The 18,435-nt window shown below is 43.4% G+C and overlaps 2 protein-coding genes across 6 annotated transcripts in view; one reads left to right on the top strand and one right to left on the bottom strand.

Moving 5' to 3' along the window:
* MPHOSPH9 (M-phase phosphoprotein 9) overlaps nt 1–9,826 on the bottom strand; it is a 42,464-nt gene extending 32,638 nt beyond the window's left edge. For 2 of the 5 annotated variants that reach the window (XM_073313008.1, XM_073313013.1), the window contains exons 1-3: nt 9,563–9,821; nt 5,801–5,939; nt 2,839–2,992 (exon numbers count right to left, since the gene is read on the bottom strand). In XM_073313008.1, the coding sequence (XP_073169109.1) occupies nt 2,839–2,992; nt 5,801–5,907 (261 nt within the window). In that variant the 5' untranslated portion in view covers nt 5,908–5,939; nt 9,563–9,821. Of the gene's footprint in view, nt 1–2,838; nt 2,993–3,308; nt 3,452–5,800; nt 5,940–9,562 lie in introns of those variants that run through there. The other 3 variants (XM_073313011.1, XM_073313012.1, XM_073313010.1) reach the window with 3 other exon arrangements.
* Nucleotides 9,827–9,992: 166 nt separating this feature from the next.
* Nucleotides 9,993–17,896, top strand: MTRFR (mitochondrial translation release factor in rescue). The gene is given in 4 exon segments (XM_073313023.1): nt 9,993–10,040; nt 10,043–10,105; nt 16,121–16,438; nt 17,684–17,896. Coding segments are annotated over 4 exon segments (627 nt in total). The 5' UTR covers nt 9,993–10,007.
* The last annotated feature ends 539 nt before the right edge of the window (nt 17,897–18,435 follow it).

Here is an 18,435-nt window from a genome sequence, read left to right as displayed (position 1 = left end):
CTATATACATCTCATCCTTCCCACACCAAAACTCTTGGGCTTTTTTAATCGTTTGTCTAATGGTAAAAATCTGTTCTGTGGTTAATCAGCCAGGCATAAACCTGGCTTGCTGTAGATGTCACAGATTCGTTACAGTGGGCTTAACATGCTCAAGAAGAACCAGCGTGAACAGTTGCTTGGAATGGAGCACAAAGTGATTCCATGGTGAGTAGAACACACCGGACAATCACCTTTCCCTTTTCAAAACAATTCTATGGTCCCAGTTTTTCGGTAGTTTCTCACAAACCCATACTTGGTTGATAATATGTGTCAGCCACTCCAAGACAGAATACCAACCATGTTTGATCAGCTACACCACAAATACCAGCAGCACAACAATTCTTGGGCGTATAGGCTGCACTTCGAACCTCCTCAATAGTACATCCTCTACATGGTGGGGCGGTTACTGGATTCTTTGCATCCTCCTGAAGCTGACATCAGCAGCTTTGATGGGGTTGTTCAGAAGCTCCTGAAAGTGTTCTTTCCATCCATTCAGACACTCTGCCTCGGTGTCCAGTATGTTATTGTGTCCATCTTTCACAATGGAGGATTTGTTCCGTGGACCAGTTTTTAAGGTGCACAGTTCTTTACAGACAAGCCATAATCATTTCTGGCCAATGAAGCTTCCATCAATTGAGCCTTATTTGCCCAAAACATTTCATGGTCCTGCTCTAAAGTTGTATTATGCAAGGCACTGAGTCATCAGTATTCTTAATAGTTCCCATTTAAGTGAGCCACATGCTGTTTTCCTATGATGTCCGGGCTCTGTTGATTGATTCATTAATGTTTAGGGCTGGTGCAACTTTTCCCCAGCACTTTGTTTGGGGCATCCATAACAGAAGGCTGGAAACAGTCGCACAAATTGTTGATTTCCTAATGTTCAGGGTTTTCACATGCAAGGATTAGAGTGTCAAATCATTTGAAGATTTCGGTCTGGTATTTCATTTTGACAGCAATGTCAGTCAGTCAGTCTAAATGACTAACGGAAGGCTTGGTTTGAGTTGCCTACAACTTTGGTTTCACCATGGCCACAGGCAACCTGCAGGCAGTATTCCCAACTTCAGTGCTACTTATCAACCAACAGAGGTGTATACAGATTCTCCATTGCTTGGATATGAGAATGTGATCTAGTGCTTTGTTGATTCTTCTTCCAGCATTCAAATACCAAGTCCAGGCATGTATGTTCTTCTGTTGGAAATCGGTGTCAGAAACATGGAGTCTGGTTGGAGCACAAAACCTGAGCAATCACTTACCGTTATCATTTGTGGTCGCATCCACAAACAAATGCCCAATGCTTTCCGGCCAAGCTGTTCTAGCATTGGCTACCAGCATAGCATTGACATCTCATCACACAATGAAAATGTCATGAACAGATACTCTGCTGATGACATCATACATGGCTGGTGCATATAGTTCCTTGTCCTCCTCATCATCAAGGTTAGCAGGTGCATAAGCAGTGATGATGTTGCCATTGCCATATCTATAAGAAAATCTTGCCACCATGGAACATACAGAGATAGGAGACCAGCTTCTGAGGGATTTATGAGCGTTCCTTGACAAGGTCAAGGCAACACTGTCAAGACTGATACAGATGACACCCTCACCACTGGGGGCTGACCATAGACAATTATAGCCATTAATAATCACCTTGGCAGCAACACTCCAACATGTCTCGCAGAGTCCTGCCATAAAAATCCTGCACTGGTTCCACTCTCATTGTCATTCACGTGACAAGAGAATAGGAGCACCAATGGTTCTCAGGGTGAGTATGTTCCAAAAAGCAAACATACATTATGTATGCAGGCCAAAATCCTGAGTCCCATCATTTGATGACAGGGTCGGTTCTAGTCAGAGTAATATTTGTCTAAAGTTCATACCATATCCCACTCTACCTACTTACTATCTCTTATTCACTATCAAGATGTTGACTTCTGCCTAGTGGTTTGGGGAAATTTATGTTAAAATGTCAAGTCATGAAACTCTGAAAAAGTACTGGATTTGCAAAGAAGCTACTTTTTTGTAAAACATTAATAGTATTTCAAGACATTTCCACCGCTACAAAGTGCTACTACAATGTCAATAACATTATTACAGATTTTAAAAAGACTAAAACAAATGCAAGTTAATAAAATGATGTAAAAGACTTCTAAAACATTAAGTGACTATCAAATTTATAAATAGCACCAGTGAGTTTGGTTTTATTTACATTATCTTATTTTTATACTTATATTTTAATCTAGAATGAGCTAAAGTGACCTGACACCTGTTGAAGAATGCAACACACACTGATGCCACAATTCAAAAACACTAATCGTTTCTTGAAAATAAAACTAATGACTCACACTAGTACTTTTCTAAGACTTTGGTTCTGATTCTGATTTCACGGTACCATACCGTACAGTACAAGTAACTCTGCTAACAACCGTGTAGTTACCCTGGTGTAATATTTTACATTGAATTTCAGTGCTTTTAAAGGTTTAAAAATTAGACTCAAAGTTATTGCAACATTTTAAAAAAATGTCTATTACATTTCAAACACATTTACATCTGTACTTTATATGTGCCATATTAAGATATACGAAGCCAAGCTAGGATTTCAATAAGGCACAGAAATGTAACTGATTACATTGTGGAATGTACTACATTCTAACTGTTATGTCACAACAGTTCCCTAAATACATGTCAAAACACACATTGTCACATCTTATTTCTAAATTATAGCACCATTAGACCTGTCCTCCATACTGCAACCTTTTTACATAATACAAACTTAAAAAAATAAAACTGAACATCAGATACCTCACAGTTCTTCAAAATTTCTGAGTCTGTCCTTCCACTCTTTTGTATATCTTGCATAAAGGAGGCCAGCACTTCAACAGAACCAGGAATTACAGAGGGGCTGGTCTTCCCTGAGAAACTGGAAACTCCATTCGGATTGGATGAAGGACTACTTCTGTTGAAACATGAAGAAAAACATTTGAATTATTTACTGTGCCAAATGTTGTCCAACAACAGTACTCAAAATAATACACTAGTAATACAAAACCCTTTTTATGTATTGATTTCTCATTCTGAAACCCAATATACTAAAAATCAGATTGATCTGATCACACAAACAAGGTTATTTTTCCCCTCAAAAAAGTGAGAAAATTCATAAAACATGTTGTGATAACTTAGGGAATCAATGTATAATTTATTAATTCTGTTTGAAATTATGAACTTTTTGCATATTTGAGTACTTATCACTATGAACTTTACTGTATTCTTGCCTCATATTCCTTGTCCTAAGGAGACAGAGAGAGATTCCTTAGTGTCCATCTCTGAGTAGGACAGTTGTTAAAGACCATCAACAAACCCAGACAGAAAAATGGGATGACTACATCCTAGGTGAAAGCAGTTTTCTCTTGCTTGGCTGCAGAGAGTAAAAGGGGTTTAAGGAGTGGAAAATCTCCAGAAGAGAACAAAGAGACAGAAGTGTCAGAACAGGGGGTTAAAAAACACAAACACTGAGAACTTTGGAGTGATTCAAAAAAGGCAGGTTTCTGACCAGACAAAGCTAAAGAAAGCGGGCAGAAAGGAGATTCAGAAGAGAAGCCTGAGCTGGAGGAGTGAAGTCTCAGAGAAGGGATTTGGATCCCTGAGAAGAAACAGATTCAAATCCTGAAGAATGCTCACAAGTGGTAATGAAGTGAGGGCAGGTAATGGTGTGTAGATGTGTATTCTTTTGTCTTGATCTGTGTATCTCTGGTGCTGTTTAAAGCAAAAAGTGATTGTTCTAAAAATCTTTTTGCAAAATCTGTGTCTATTTGCTTCAACTATAATATGTCCCCTGAAGGGGTAAATTATAAACCAGAGTGCCCACAAAAATGGAGCTCTGGGAAAGGGCATGTTTAAGTTACTGGGGACTCTTAGGGAGTTCAGCACTGGTCCTGGGAACTAGGGCAACTGGGCCCAGGGATCCCACTTCCAGAAAGGGTACCACACAGAATCTATGCCCAGGCAGAGTGCTAGAGAAGCCAGAGTCAAACAAAATCATCCAGTGTCGGGATTCAAACACAGCAGTTTAGTGAGTGAGATCAACCAGGGCTACAATTTAATCACAAATTATAAATCCCTGTTTTCCAGGGAAATGCATCCTTCCCTCTTTCTATTGGGAATCTGGTACAGTCCCAAAAAAATCTCTGTCCTAGCCTTAATTCCTACTTGGAAATTCTAACCTTCACAGGAGGTGAAAGTATAGGGTAAAGCCACAGAAAGCTTATGTGCTCACTAACCACTTGGGGTCCTTGCTGAACTAGTAATCACAGTCCTACACTTGATTAGCTACCTGGTAGGTTCACTAGCCCAGATTTAGCTTCCTGGCACAATGGAGTTATCTGCTTAAGTGGACAGCTTTTTGTATTCCTTTTCGTGTTTTGCACATTACAGTTGTCTTGCAGAATCCTATTTCATATCAGGATGTTTACAATATATTTTCTTTGTTTTTATGAAGTGTAAAGAAAAAGAAAAGAACTGCAGTGCCTCCTTCTGGATTGATAGATATTATGAGACCATCACAATTACAGAATTTTTAATTTTTCCTTCTTGTCTTTATAAAGATGTACCTATAGATAGAATAAGAATTGGTAAGAGTCAACAGGTATGTTCTGTTATTTTATAGCTTTATTTAACAAAATGCTCTGGATACAGACTGTCATTCTTGGCTCAACATTTATTGTGTCACCTGCCTGGAAATGGTGACTGTTAGCAGTTTGAGTGACAGACTAAAAGGTTGTCTAGTTTCATTCTAAGTACCTCTCTATCGTCTAAAGAAATGAGATTTTGTGGCTTTCAACAGCAATACTCATTAATCACAATAGATAGTCCTATCCCTCCTACAGCAACAGTATACTAAAGGAATAGAATTATCTTTATTCATTTCTCAATGCCAGAAAACACATCAGTATTACAAAAGGCTGTGCAAGATCACAACTGTCACTCACATGACACTGACATAACTGATCCCGGACTGAATGGACCTAATCCAAATCCCACTGAAGTCAATGGAAAGTATCACATCGACTTTATTGGGCTTTTATCAGGCCCAAAGCGCACAAGAAGAAAAAAAGTTCAACCTTGAAAGGAAGAAAGAGACAAGTTGGAAAAACAAGGAAGATGCATTTTAAGAACAATAAATAAATGTGAACTGTGATGCTTCCTCCTACATTACAAAATGTAAGTACAGGTAAATGAATACAATTACTATTTTAATAAGAAAAGGAGTACTTGTGGCACCTAAGGTGCCACAAGTACTCCTTTTCTTTTTGCGAATACAGACTAACACGGCTGCTACTCTGAAACCTATTTTAATAAGCAATTTTATCATAAAAGTGGTCTTATATTAGCTCCATTTAACATATGAAAGAACAAACTATTCACAATATTATATTTGGGTAGAAGTGGCCTATATACATTTACATACAGATTTAATAATACAGCTGCATTCTCTACAGATTTAAAATAATAAAGAAGTACACCAACAATTGAGGTATTATTTCACATGTATGCTTTGGCCCTTTTTTGTCACCTTTCTTTTTGTCCCAGCAGAAGCTAACAAAGCCGCATAATAAATTCTGAAGCTTCTACTTTAGTGAAACAAGACATCACTTCAAATGAGTTTAGGCACCATCCAAACAGAAAGAGACAAAAAAGAGCTGTAGTCCAATACATATTTCCTCTTTTAAAAATATACATATTAGTTTGTGCTATACATTATCATTACCTGTTAGTATTCAAGTTACAGCCAGAGTTGTAGGAACTTCTGATGTCAGATTCTATAGAAGAGTGAGAGAGTTCTTGCACAGTTTTCACCAAGTCCAAATTTTCCATATTTTATTCCCCAAAACGATACCGTTGTTATTCTTTGAAAATACAGAATTATCATACTTTCAATTCAAAAAGCAGTTTGGCTTCGTTGTTTGATTAAACAATTTGATTAATCTTTAGATCGGGGTGGGAAAACTGTGGCCCAAGGGCCGCATCCAGCCCTCCAGAAGTTTTAATCTGGTTCTCGAGCTCCCGCCAGGGAGCAGGGTTGGGGGCTTGTCCCACTCCGCGTGGCTCCTGGAAGCAGTGGCATGTCTCCCCTCCAGCTCCTAAACATAGGGGCAGTCAGGGGGTGCCGCGCACTGCCCCCACAGCTCCCATTGGCCGGAAACCGCAGCCAATGGGAGCTGCAGGGGCGGCGCCTGCGGACAGGGCAGTGTGCAAAGCTGCCCGGCCACACATCCGCATAGGAGCTGGAGGGAGGACATGCCGCTGCTTCTGGGAGCCACTTGAGGTAAACGATGCCCAGAGCCTGTACCCCTGACCCCCTCCTGTGCCCCGACCCCCTGCCCCAGCCTGATCCCTCTCCTGCCCTCCGAAACCCTCAGTCCCAGCCCGGAGCACCGTCCTGCTCCCCCCAAACCATCATCTTAAAGTTGCTTTTCCAAGCAGCAGCTGATGAAAATTAACTAGACTCTGTTTTTTTCATTGCTGGTATTTAATAATTCAGTAGGCAGCAGTGAAACTGAGAAAAGTCATGTCTGAAAAAATTACTTCACAGGCAGGCACTGCAGCTATCTCCATGAGAGGAGGATCTAAAAAAACAGAAGCTGGGGAAAGGGTAGAATACTAAAGATGCACACCTCCCTAATAGTCAGAGGTGCTTAGAAAAAGAAAGCTCTTTCTCCCTTCTAGCAGCCAGAAAAGATGTGGAAAAGCTTCAAATTTATCAGACACCTAAAAGTGGATACAAAAAATAGAGGTCCCAACCAAAGTTCAGGGACAGCTTCTTAGCAAGAATCCCAGCATTCACCCATTTTCCATCAGCCTGAAGTCATGGATTATGTTCCTTAGCAGCAAATTGCTCCTGGTATTTGCTGGTGGCTCTCCTGACACCATTCTCTCATATTGGCTCTGTCTGGTAAGTTTAGTCTTTAAACTAATGGGTGTCTGGCAAATTTGCATCAAGCTCCATGTTAAAAGTTCCTGGATTGTGTCAACTGTTGATCCAGCCCAGGAAAGCCAGAATTTGCTCCCTCGGGAATCCATTAGTACTGCTCTACAAGTCAGCAAAAGAAATCATTATAGAACAATATGAGGTCCTTTTCTCCCTCAAGGCCTGAATAAACTGCCTTCACTGCACTCAGACTCAACCGCTGCCTCAAGAATAACAGTTCAGGACTGGTCCACTCTTGGTTATATAACAGCATCTGGAATAATTTTCAAACACAGTTGTCACATGATTTGCATCTACAAACAACACAAGAACAAACTATGCTACAAGTGTTCAGAACCTATGCCATGGACTTGCTGGAAGTGGAGAGGTGAACTACAGTGTGTGGTTTCTGTTGGTTGATCATTCCAAAAATAAATGGTCAATTGACTAATCAAATAATGTCAAAAATAGCCAAATATTGTAAAGCATTAATTGATCAGAACATTAACAACAGTAACAAAAAAGAGTATGACTTTATGGTGTCCAAAAATCTTAGATGGATACTTATACCTAAGTACAAAAAACGAGTTACTTAACTGAGTTATTTTAACTCAGAAAAATGCAAAACACTATTAAGTGGAGTTCTGAAAAAAATGATAGCATAATTATATTTTATAGCAATATTAGGTTAGCATTTAAATATGAAGTTACTCAAGACTTAACAGTTACAAAAGAAAAGAAACATGAAATTAAACAAAAACAAACACATGGCAACTATAAAAGAAAAAAAGTCATTTTTAAATGCACTTATGCGAGGCCAACTCTTCAAGCTTAATGGCTGTGCATCTAATTTTCTTTGGGTTAGGGAGAAGGTTTAATGACTGAACCCTCCTCTCAGTTTGTACATTTGTCTAGTCAGTTTAGATAGTAAACACTTTGGGACATGGACCATGTCTTTTAAGTTGTTTAACGTGCTTTGTAAGCTGCTACGTATATTGATGGTCTGGTATATGATGATATACATGCATACACAGAATGTTTGTTTTGAAGATTACACCCAGTTAAGATGCTCAACTTTCTATCAGTTCACCTTTTCCCCCCCAAACAGGTAGCGAAGTGAGCGACAAGACATTTAAGTAGGGTTGCTAATCGATAGCATGAGGATGCAAACAAAAGTAGGCTGCTGCTGAGCTCTGGGCGTTCTTGCTAGAATATCTGTTGACGATATTTGACATTGGTCAAATAATAGGTGACCAATTGACCAGCTTGCCAAGCCTAGTCCTGTCCACATTACAAATTTTAACGTTATTGTAACAGGATCAGGAAATAACTCAGCTGTCATGGGGTCCCTTATTTTGGTTGTTCTTGCAGTACCGATCAGCCCTTACAGTCCCAAACACTGATCTTCCATTTAGTGTAGAAAGACACTAAATTAGACCAGTCTGCAAAACTAACCCTTATGTGTTTTCCCTCAGATGAACTGATGCAAGTTTTTTAATAGAAGTTAAATACCTGTGAGAGTAAAAATATGGAGAAGTCAAGTGCACATAAAATTGCATCTAGATTGCTCTGAACTTTCAGCATGCAGAAACTACATTTCAGACATTAAATGTTGGCTTTTTTTATCACTCTTAAAATAACTGGGCCATAAAAGAAACACATTTGATCACTAAATTTAATTTGGGAGAACTAAACCACTTCAATTACACCAGTGCTTAAAAGCGTGACGAGTAACCTCCAAACTCTTTTACAATTTTAGACTATTCTCACTTTTAATTAAACAGAAAAATGACAGGAAACATTTCCTGGACTCTATTCTTACAGGCCAAGGTACATCCCAGAACAAACTCTAGGACCAACTCAAAAAAACATGAACTAAACATGTATGCTGGTGAGCTGCTACACCTACACCAACACCAGCACATTTACAGTGGGGATTACCCCCCTCATTTAACAACCCCCACCTCTGAGCAGCATCTGGTCCCTTTGCCCTCAAGTACTTTCCTCCCCTCCCCTCCCACTTCAGGCCCTCTCTCTGTCCACTATCTCTCCCCTTTCAGGCCCCCATCCTCCCTCACGCCCCTTCCCTCGCATTGGGTCCTCCCCCACCCTCTCCTCACCTCCCACTAGTTCCTACCCCACCCTACTGGGTCCTCCCACTCCCTCCAGCCTCTTCTCCCATCTCTCCCTCACTCCTCCCAGCTATCTCCTCAGACGCTTGCTCTCCTCTCCCCCTCTAACCCCGCCTCCTTTCCGTGGGTTTCCTCTCCCCTAGAGCTCTCCGCCCCGCACCCCGTTCCAATTTCCCAGTCCAGGCTCCGCCCCTCTCCTCTCATTGGGCGGCTAACCACCGCGTTTTAGACTGTTGACAGGGCTGCTACCCCAGGATTGGTCAACAAGACCGCCACTCGCTGTTGGGGGCGGGGTCGAAGCTATAATTGAGGACGTCTCGCCTAACTGGGACTGAGGGGGGAGGGGGCTGAAAGCCGCGGCATGCTAAGGCCCGCGTCACTGGGTGTCTTCTGCTCCAGGGTCCCATGTCTGGGCTCGCTCCGCCCTTACCTGCATCTCTGCCTGTTCGGAGGGAAGGGTATCCTGGTTTCAGCACTGCTCCCCTCCGGCGACCGTTAGGCGGTAAACAAGCACCAGCCGCGATCTCCTTCCTCACGATTGGCGGCTGGGATTCGAACGTTCGGGGGGGGCAGAGGGCACGAGAGACTGGCCCCCTCGCGATGATTGGCTGTTCTGGCCGCGCGCCAGACCCAATCGTGCGTCGTTATTGGCTGAGGTGCGGGAAGTACAGGCGAGCCATATCGCCGCGTTCGGATTGGCAGGTGCGGCTGCGCGCCGCACGAGTACCCGGGACATGATTGGCTGATTGGTTTTTGCGCTCCGGCATAGTGTGCGGGAGGACCGGCTTGCCTGCGCATGCTCAGTGAGGGACGGTGAGGGATTCTTGCGGATTGGAGATGCGCAGAGCGCTCATACAGTAGGAAGTGTATTACGTATGCGCAGATGGATGTCTGTGGTACTGTCTTGGCGGGGGCGCATGCGCAAAACGGCCGATGCGGATGTTGTGGGACCTGTGCTGACCCTCCCTTGCCTGTAAGTAAGAAGGGCCCCGCCTGGCGCCTTAGAGCCGTTGGGCGCGCGCCTGACCCCGAGCCCCCTTTGATCTGGACTTCAGACTCCAGTTCTTCGCTGCGGGTTTGTCAGGCTACAGGCAGGGGCCCAGCTGGGGAGAGAACCCGGCTCCTATCCCTGCCCCCCCCTCTAACCCTCCATCCCCCCTCTGCTCCCAGAGCTGGGGAGTGAACCCAGGAGTCCCGGCTCCTATCCCTACCGCCCACGCCCCCCCCTCCGGTCCCAGAGCTGGGGAGTGAACCCAGGAGTCCCGGCTCCTATCCCTTCCGCCCACCCCCCCCTCCGGTCCCAGAGCTGGGGAGTGAACCCAGGAGTCCCGGCTCCTATCCCTACCGCCCACGCCCCCCCCCTCTGGTCCCAGAGCTGGGGAGTGAACCCAGGAGTCCCGGCTCCTATCCCTACCGCCCACCCCCCCTCTGCTCCCAGAGCTGGGGAGTGAACCCAGGAGTCCCGGCTCCTATCCCTACCGCCCACCCCCCCCTCCGGTCCCAGAGCTGGGGAGTGAACCCAGGAGTCCCGGCTCCTATCCCTACCGCCCACCCCCCCTCTGCTCCCAGAGCTGGGGAGTGAACCCAGGAGTCCCGGCTCCTATCCCTACCGCCCACCCCCCCCCTCCGGTCCCAGAGCTGGGGAGTGAACCCAGGAGTCCCGGCTCCTATCCCTACCGCCCACGCCCCCCCCTCTGCTCCCAGAGCTGGGGAGTGAACCCAGGAGTCCCGGCTCCTATCCCTACCACCCACCCCCCCCTCCGGTCCCAGAGCTGGGGAGTGAACCCAGGAGTCCCGGCTCCTATCCCTACCGCCCACCCCCCCCTCCGGTCCCAGAGCTGGGGAGTGAACCCAGGAGTCCTGGCTCCTATCCCTACCGCCCACCCCCCCCTCTGCTCCCAGAGCTGGGGAGTGAACCCAGGAGTCCCGGCTCCTATCCCTACCGCCCACCCCCCCCCTCCGGTCCCAGAGCTGGGGAGTGAACCCAGGAGTCCCGGCTCCTATCCCTACCGCCCACGCCCCCCCCTCTGGTCCCAGAGCTGGGGAGTGAACCCAGGAGTCCCGGCTCCCATCCCTACCGCCCACCCCCCCTCTGCTCCCAGAGCTGGGGAGTGAACCCAGGAGTCCCGGCTCCTATCCCTACCGCCCACCCCCCCCTCCGGTCCCAGAGCTGGGGAGTGAACCCAGGAGTCCCGGCTCCTATCCCTACCGCCCACGCCCCCCCCTCTGCTCCCAGAGCTGGGGAGTGAACCCAGGAGTCCCGGCTCCTATCCCTACCGCCCACCCCCACTCTGCTCCCAGAGCTGGGGAGTGAACCCAGGAGTCCCGGCTCCTATCCCTACCGCCCACCCCCGCTCTGCTCCCAGAGCTGGGGAGTGAACCCAGGAGTCCCGGCTCCTATCCCTACCGCCCACCCCTCCCCCCCTCCGCTCCGGTCCCAGAGCTGGGGAGTGAACCCAGGAGTCCCGGCTCCTATCCCTACCGCCCACCCCTCCCCCCCTCCGCTCCGGTCCCAGAGCTGGGGAGTGAACCCAGGAGTCCCGGCTCCTATCCCTACCGCCCACCCACCCCCCTCCGGTCCCAGAGCTGGGGAGTGAACCCAGGAGTCCCGGCTCCTATCCCTACCGCCCACCCCCGCTCTGCTCCCAGAGCTGGGGAGTGAACCCAGGAGTCCCGGCTCCTATCCCTACCGCCCACCCCTCCCCCCCTCCGCTCCGGTCCCAGAGCTGGGGAGTGAACCCAGGAGTCCCGGCTCCTATCCCTACCGCGCCCCCCACCCTCGCTCTGGTCCCAGAGCTGGGGAGTGAACCCAGGAGTCCCGGCTCCTATCCCTACCGCCCCACCCCCACCCCCGCTCTGGTCCCAGAGCTGGGGAGTGAACCCAGGAGTCCCGGCTCTCAGTCCCCCTTCCCACTTTGCTCCTAGAACTGGGGTGAGAAGTCAGTAGTCCTGGCCCCTATCCCTGCCTCCGCCCCCCCCCCCCCATTCTCTCTTTTCTCCTACAGCTGGGGAGGAAATCTAGGAATCCCAGCTCTTGTTCCTTACACACCCATCTTGACACCCCGCCCTCCTCCCCGAGCTGGGGAGAGAATCATAGAACTGGAAGGGACCTCGGTCCAGTCCCCTGCAGTCAAGCCAGGACTAAGTATTATCTAGACCAGTGGTTCTTAATCTTTACTGCAGCATGCACCCCTTTGGTTATCCAAATATGTTCTCGCACCTCTTATGAAAAACCTAGATATATTTTGTTTGTATATTACAGTAATTGTTAAAAAATGTATAATAAAAACCTAGGTTTGATGAAACAAAGTAGTTGTATTTACATGACTGTGCTTAATTTGTGTTTTCAATTATTTACTTTCTAAAAAAATCTGGCATGTCTCACACCCCAGTTTAAGAACCACTGATCTAGACCATCCCTGATAGGTGTTTATCCAACCTGCTCTTAAAAATCTAGGAGTCCTGGCTCCCACGCCCCCTTCCTCTGTTCTAGCCACCACTGCACAAACTCCTTTTCAAAATTGTCTGTTTTTCATGGACTTAGAACTGGGTTGTAGAACTTCACTTAAGGTCTTGATGGAGCCCCCAAAAATATGCCTGATGGGGACCAATATGGGAGTTCAGCCAGCAGGACAATGCATCGGCAATATTGAGCCTCCTGCTTTGTCCCTCAGCTGTCAAGGCCCTGGTGGTATCTCCAGTGACTGAGAGAGAGGACCCATCTCGCTCCCCATACACTGGAAACCCAGGCTGCAAACCAAACAGAGCAGGTGTTCAGACTTTTTATAAACTTGACCTCACATTCTACTACTTTTTTCTTCTGCTTCCCCAGGCTTGTGCTCACAACCTCAACTCTATCCTAGAATCCTTTATGCTGCTAATAGTGGGACAGGTGCTTGTTAGGGTGCTGCCAGTGTGTGAGGGAATGAAAGCAGACTTGCATGAACCACAGACTGAGAAGCACTGAAACAGTTTGTGCAGGCCTTACTTACTTAACTATTAACCCTAGTCAGTGACCTTAAGTGGATGGTACTCTTCTTAAGAAATAGATACAAGTTATTGCAAGTGATTATTTGCATTTCAAAATAAACACTGATGTTTTGGACTAGTTCTTAGTTGCCCCAACAGACATACATACATACAGTGTCAACAGGGTGCTAGTTGCTTTACAGACAAGTATGAAGATAAGGTGCCTGTTCCAAAGATACTATATTAGAAGGGGAAAAAACTCATCTCTTATCTATATGCCATAATTGCTTACCATGATGAATAATTTCCAATCTGTGTTTTAAATCAGATCATGGTCCCTTGCTGACCTCTTCCTAGCTGATCCTGCAGTAAAAGCATGATGCATTGTTTTTACTACCACAGTTATTTCCTTGACAACTGATATTGTAAGTACTGGATTGTGACTTCACTGCAGGATGAAGCAAAAGGAGAGGATGAGCTGTGAAGGAGAAAGCCATTAGTGAAAACACATCTTAAGTCACATAGGAAGTATTTATATTTTTAATGTATAAGGTGACCTGCAAATCAGTATGATAATGCTGATTCATTAAATAATGCTACTCACTTGGGTAGCACCTTAATAAGGCAGGTATTGCATGTCTTAGAGATGGGTGAAATAAGCTATCGGTAAGAGACTTGTTTAATGTCATACGGTGGGTCAGGGTAGAAGGAATAGGACACAGGTGTCCTAACACCCAAGTTGTCCACTACTCTTTTTGTAGGTGACACCCTTGCATTTAGGAATATGTGCTGACTGCTCCAATTAGGAAGGCTAGCAGGAGAATATTCAGCATATTAAAGTACTGACTGTTCTTCTTCCTAGCCTGACTGTTAAGGGCATTTTGCTAAAATTGATAGTTTTCTCAGTTTGAGTTGCAGGATATATTTAACCAAGAGATACCAAGACAGTTGACTATTTAGAAGCCTTTCATCAAAATGGAGTGATACTTCTGTGTCTTAAGTGTGTGTGGAGACTTCAATAATTAAAATCTCCAGTGTGCTGTTGGATGTTATAAATAGGATATAATAATTGCAGAGCTTTCAAACTGTACAAACCTCCTGATCTAAGGAATTCTGACAGACTTGACATTTCTAGGACTGTATAAAAAAACCCTGGGATGATACTGTTTTTATATACTAAAATGTTTCCCCTCATTAAGCTATATTAATGATAGCAAGGTACCACCCATTCTGAGTAGGACTATGGTTCACCATTATTTCCTTTCTCTCCTACACGCACAATATCTAACAACTGGGGGGGGGGGAGGGGGGGGGGTTAGACCCTGTTTTGTGTAAAGTGAAATCCTGGTAGGTCAGTCTTGCTCTGGACATATTTGTTTTAGTCATTTTTTATAGCTGTAGCATCAAGGAACAGTAGCAAATTCACATTAGTCTGCAAGCATTAAGCACTCCCCAAACCTTCTCTATTCATGTGTGATGAGTAGCTCAGACAGTTATCCTTTGTTTCAACTAAGGTTATATAAGCAACCAGTTACTGACAATAGTAACTGAGTTGGAGGAAGGGGAAAATTGTTACCATAACTCATTGCTTCTATGCTTTGAAGAATTAAATGTTGCTTTATGGTTTCTGCAATAAAACACTGCATTCCTATCTTTTAGTTTTTAGTGCCACCAAGTGGCCAGTTTTACTTGCTCATTAAAACTACTCAAAACTATTTCCGTTTTTCCCCCTTTCTTGTACCAGTGTAGATTTATTACTAGTTGAATGTTAACATTTTTCATCAACTGCATTCAGGACATACAGTTCATGTAGTCATTCTTTTGAGCCAAATAAGTAAATATTTAAAGCAAAACAAAGACATTTATTATCTTAACTTAGAGCCCAAGGAACAGTGCTGTTTGATAACACTAGAAATCTGGCCTCATTTGTGTAACCACAGAATAGGTGGTTGCAGTGCAAGCTTCCCTGCACTTTCAGGCCTGTAAGGATCAAAAACCCTGACTAGGAGGGATCACCTCCAGGTGTGAAGCATTCTGTCTTCATAGCCCATTTGCTCTTTCACCTGCTATCTTAAACTGTCAGTGTCCATTTTGATGTGGAAACAAACAGTTATGAAGGGAAAAATAGAACCGGAGGAGTGGGCACAAAAATCATGAATGAAATCACAAAGGTTTGATGACAGGAGCAACTTATGGCAAACAGCAGAGCACAAAAGATTCTTAATTTGAAATCAAGTTGATCAAGCTGGTATACTGATAAATTCAGTAAAGTCAGTGCAGCATGAAGTACCAGCAAGTAAAACACGTTACTTCCATTTATTTTAAAAATTAGAATGGGAACCAGGAATAGTCTCAAAACTATAGGAACTATTAAGCTAATGCAAGAATGAATCTGGACTTAAGGATATCAGGACTTGGTGGGAGTTTTGCCTGAGTAAGGACTTCCAAATAAGATTTTTATGTAGCCAGGTGCATAGCCTTCTCTTTCCATTAGGTCTTTACCCCCTCCTTTTCTGGTATATGGGATAATATTCGGACCGTTGCTTTCTTGGGACCAGCATTTCACCCAGAGTGTATAAACCAAAACTGCTTCCCTATTTGAATGCTGTTTTGAACCATTGTTTATATCAAATTTCCAAGACAAAGTAAACTTAAAAGAATGATGTGAGCGATTAGTTTATTTCACCAGAACTAACTGCATCCTAAAGCTCAAATTTGGACACTTATTGTGTGAGGCTTTTCTCTGTTAATAAGTGTTTTCAGGTGCCACTTAACACCTTGATTTTGAAATTTAGTCTGTTTTAATTTAGTGGCTATTTTACAGATGCAACAAAATAAGTGGCCAAAGTTGTTATTTCGTCTGTAAGGCAACTTCATAACATTCATTTGAAATATTTAGCATTCCAAATTTGACATATCTGTAACAATGTTACATAGCTAGTTTATAACATCTTTTAAAATGCATTGGTCATATTAGGCTAAACTAGATCATGTTAAAACAAGGCATTTTCTATTTCAGGTTCCAGTCAAGAGGAGTTTTTGTTTCCATTTCCTTATGAATGCTTCAAGTTTGTTTCATTCCTCAATCTTACTAACCAACATAAATACTTTGTCTTGGAGGCCATGGCTTTGGAGGCAGCAAAAGTTTTTATCCCCCCGACTGGCTGTACCTTTATTGCCGGTAGCAGGAAAGAAGAATTCTTGTGATCTTCTTGCACTAAGTGAAACAGACTTAGAAGAACAGTTTGTAAGAGGTGATGGCCCAGGAGGCCAAGCAACTAATAAGACAAGCAACTGTGTGGTCCTGAAGCATATTCCATCTGGGATTGTAGTCAAGGTAATTCATTTATTTGCTTCCATTAAATAATTGAAACCAGCCTGATTATATTGTGTTATTTTGACAAATAAAATATGCAGAATTTTAAAATATGGTGTGCAGAATTCTTAATTTTTGGTGCAGAATTCCCCCAGGAGTATAATAATTAGACTTTAAAGAGCTAAATGATAAGATTTTTTTTTGAGGCAATCCTTTCATTCATAGGAAAAGTAGGCAGCACCAAATTTGCATTCAAATCTTGCATCCAGTTAAAGGGATCCTGAAATTTTCCTCTTCAATAGCTCCTATATCTAAAGAACTCCAAAGTACTTTATAAACTTCAAGCTTTCCAACATGCTATGCCATAAGGAAATTTCTCCATTTTACAGATGGTAAAATGGAGGGACAGAGTTTAAGTGACTTTCCCAGGGTCCTAGAGCAGGGAACTAAAAGTCAGAAGGCTCTCCCTTCCCTATTACAAATGCAAGATGAGACTACAGATCCAACAAGCTTGGTACAAACTGAGCCTACCTATTGCTCCTCAAATTACTCATAAGTAAAAATAATTTATCAACTAGGGGCTGCCCATTGATCCTTATGAGACAAATTTTTGCTCACTAGCTGTAACTTAATATCTTCCTTTTACTCTGTATAATTTAAATTCAGAAGTAACTTCAAAAGAATGGAGGAGCAATTTTCAAGTCTACCAGTGAGAAAGGATTAAGACAAAAATCAGTAGGCAAAACTAGAAGAACCCTTAAACAATAAATGCTACTTCAAAACACTAACTTCATGTCATCTGATGGCTACCAAAAATGGTTTGCCGTTTACTGCTATTGCAGAAAGAGAGCGGCTAGCTCATTTAAAATGGATTTTTTTGAGCCATTAATTTAATTAATAGACTTCATAATTGTTCTAATCATTTCTTGAATGTTACCACATAAAGAGAACACTTTTCCTTTAGAAACTGTCATGACACAAATTTGGCTTCTTATTTCCTTGTGCACTTTCCCTTACTAGTCTGAAATTAAATCTCTTATCAGGGTTGCTTTTTTTCCTTTCAGCTAGTACATAAATAAAATCAAATTACAAGCCAAGTATTCTACTCCTTACTCATATAAACAGTTTTAAATTTTAGGATTAATTTATATTAATAAGGATTTTACAGGATGAGGCTCTGTAGTAGTACAACATGTTTAGTAAAAGGAAAAAATGTGTACGTGTAGAATGAACAGAATTAATTTACAATAACAAATTTTTTTTTAGTGTCATCAAACTAGATCAGTGGAGCTGAACCGACAGAGAGCCAGAGAAATCCTGCAGCAAAAAGTTGACCTCTTTTACAAAGGTGAAAATAGTGACATTTTCAAAGAGAAAAGAGCAGCTGAGAAGAAAAAGCAAGAAAAGAAAAAAAGAGCAAAGGAGAATCTAGAAAAGAAAAGGCATATTAAAGAAATGCAAGAATCAGATGCCAAATAAGTGTGAGAGAAAATACCGATTTGGCTTGTCAGGGAAAGAGGAGAGAGTTTGTTGCTACCCTTGAAACATGTGTTAGAAGTTTTCTGGCTTAATGCTGTTAAGACTTCATAATAAACACTATTAAATTGTTGAGTTTAGTGACCTGCTATTAGTGCAAGGCTAAAGTATTTAGCCCAATGTTAATAGCAGTCATATATTTCATCTACGGTGGGCATCCTGGTACACTCAGATTCAAGATAATCGTCAGTTCATTTGTGCCAAGTTTAGGACAGGTGTGATAAGAAAACAAGATCCATAAAACCTTAATTAAATGGATGTTACAGGAAAAGGCTATCCACTTTTGTTAATGGAGGGAAAAACTCAAATCAGCTGAGAATATTCTTCTCTCACGGTGAGAGGATTTAGACACAATCTCTAATGCTTTCATGCTTAAGTCACATAAAGATGAGGACTTCTCCTGAAACATAGTTGGCCTTATCCTATAGTCCGTACTCAGGCAACATTTCCATTTAAATCAGAATCCCCTTTATAACTTACAG

This window comes from Lepidochelys kempii, chromosome 15 (genome assembly GCF_965140265.1).
Source record: "Lepidochelys kempii isolate rLepKem1 chromosome 15, rLepKem1.hap2, whole genome shotgun sequence".
In the NCBI taxonomy this organism is placed as follows: Eukaryota; Metazoa; Chordata; order Testudines; family Cheloniidae; genus Lepidochelys; species Lepidochelys kempii.
Note: the sequence above shows the minus strand (reverse complement) of the source record. Positions and strands in the feature narration are given on the sequence as shown.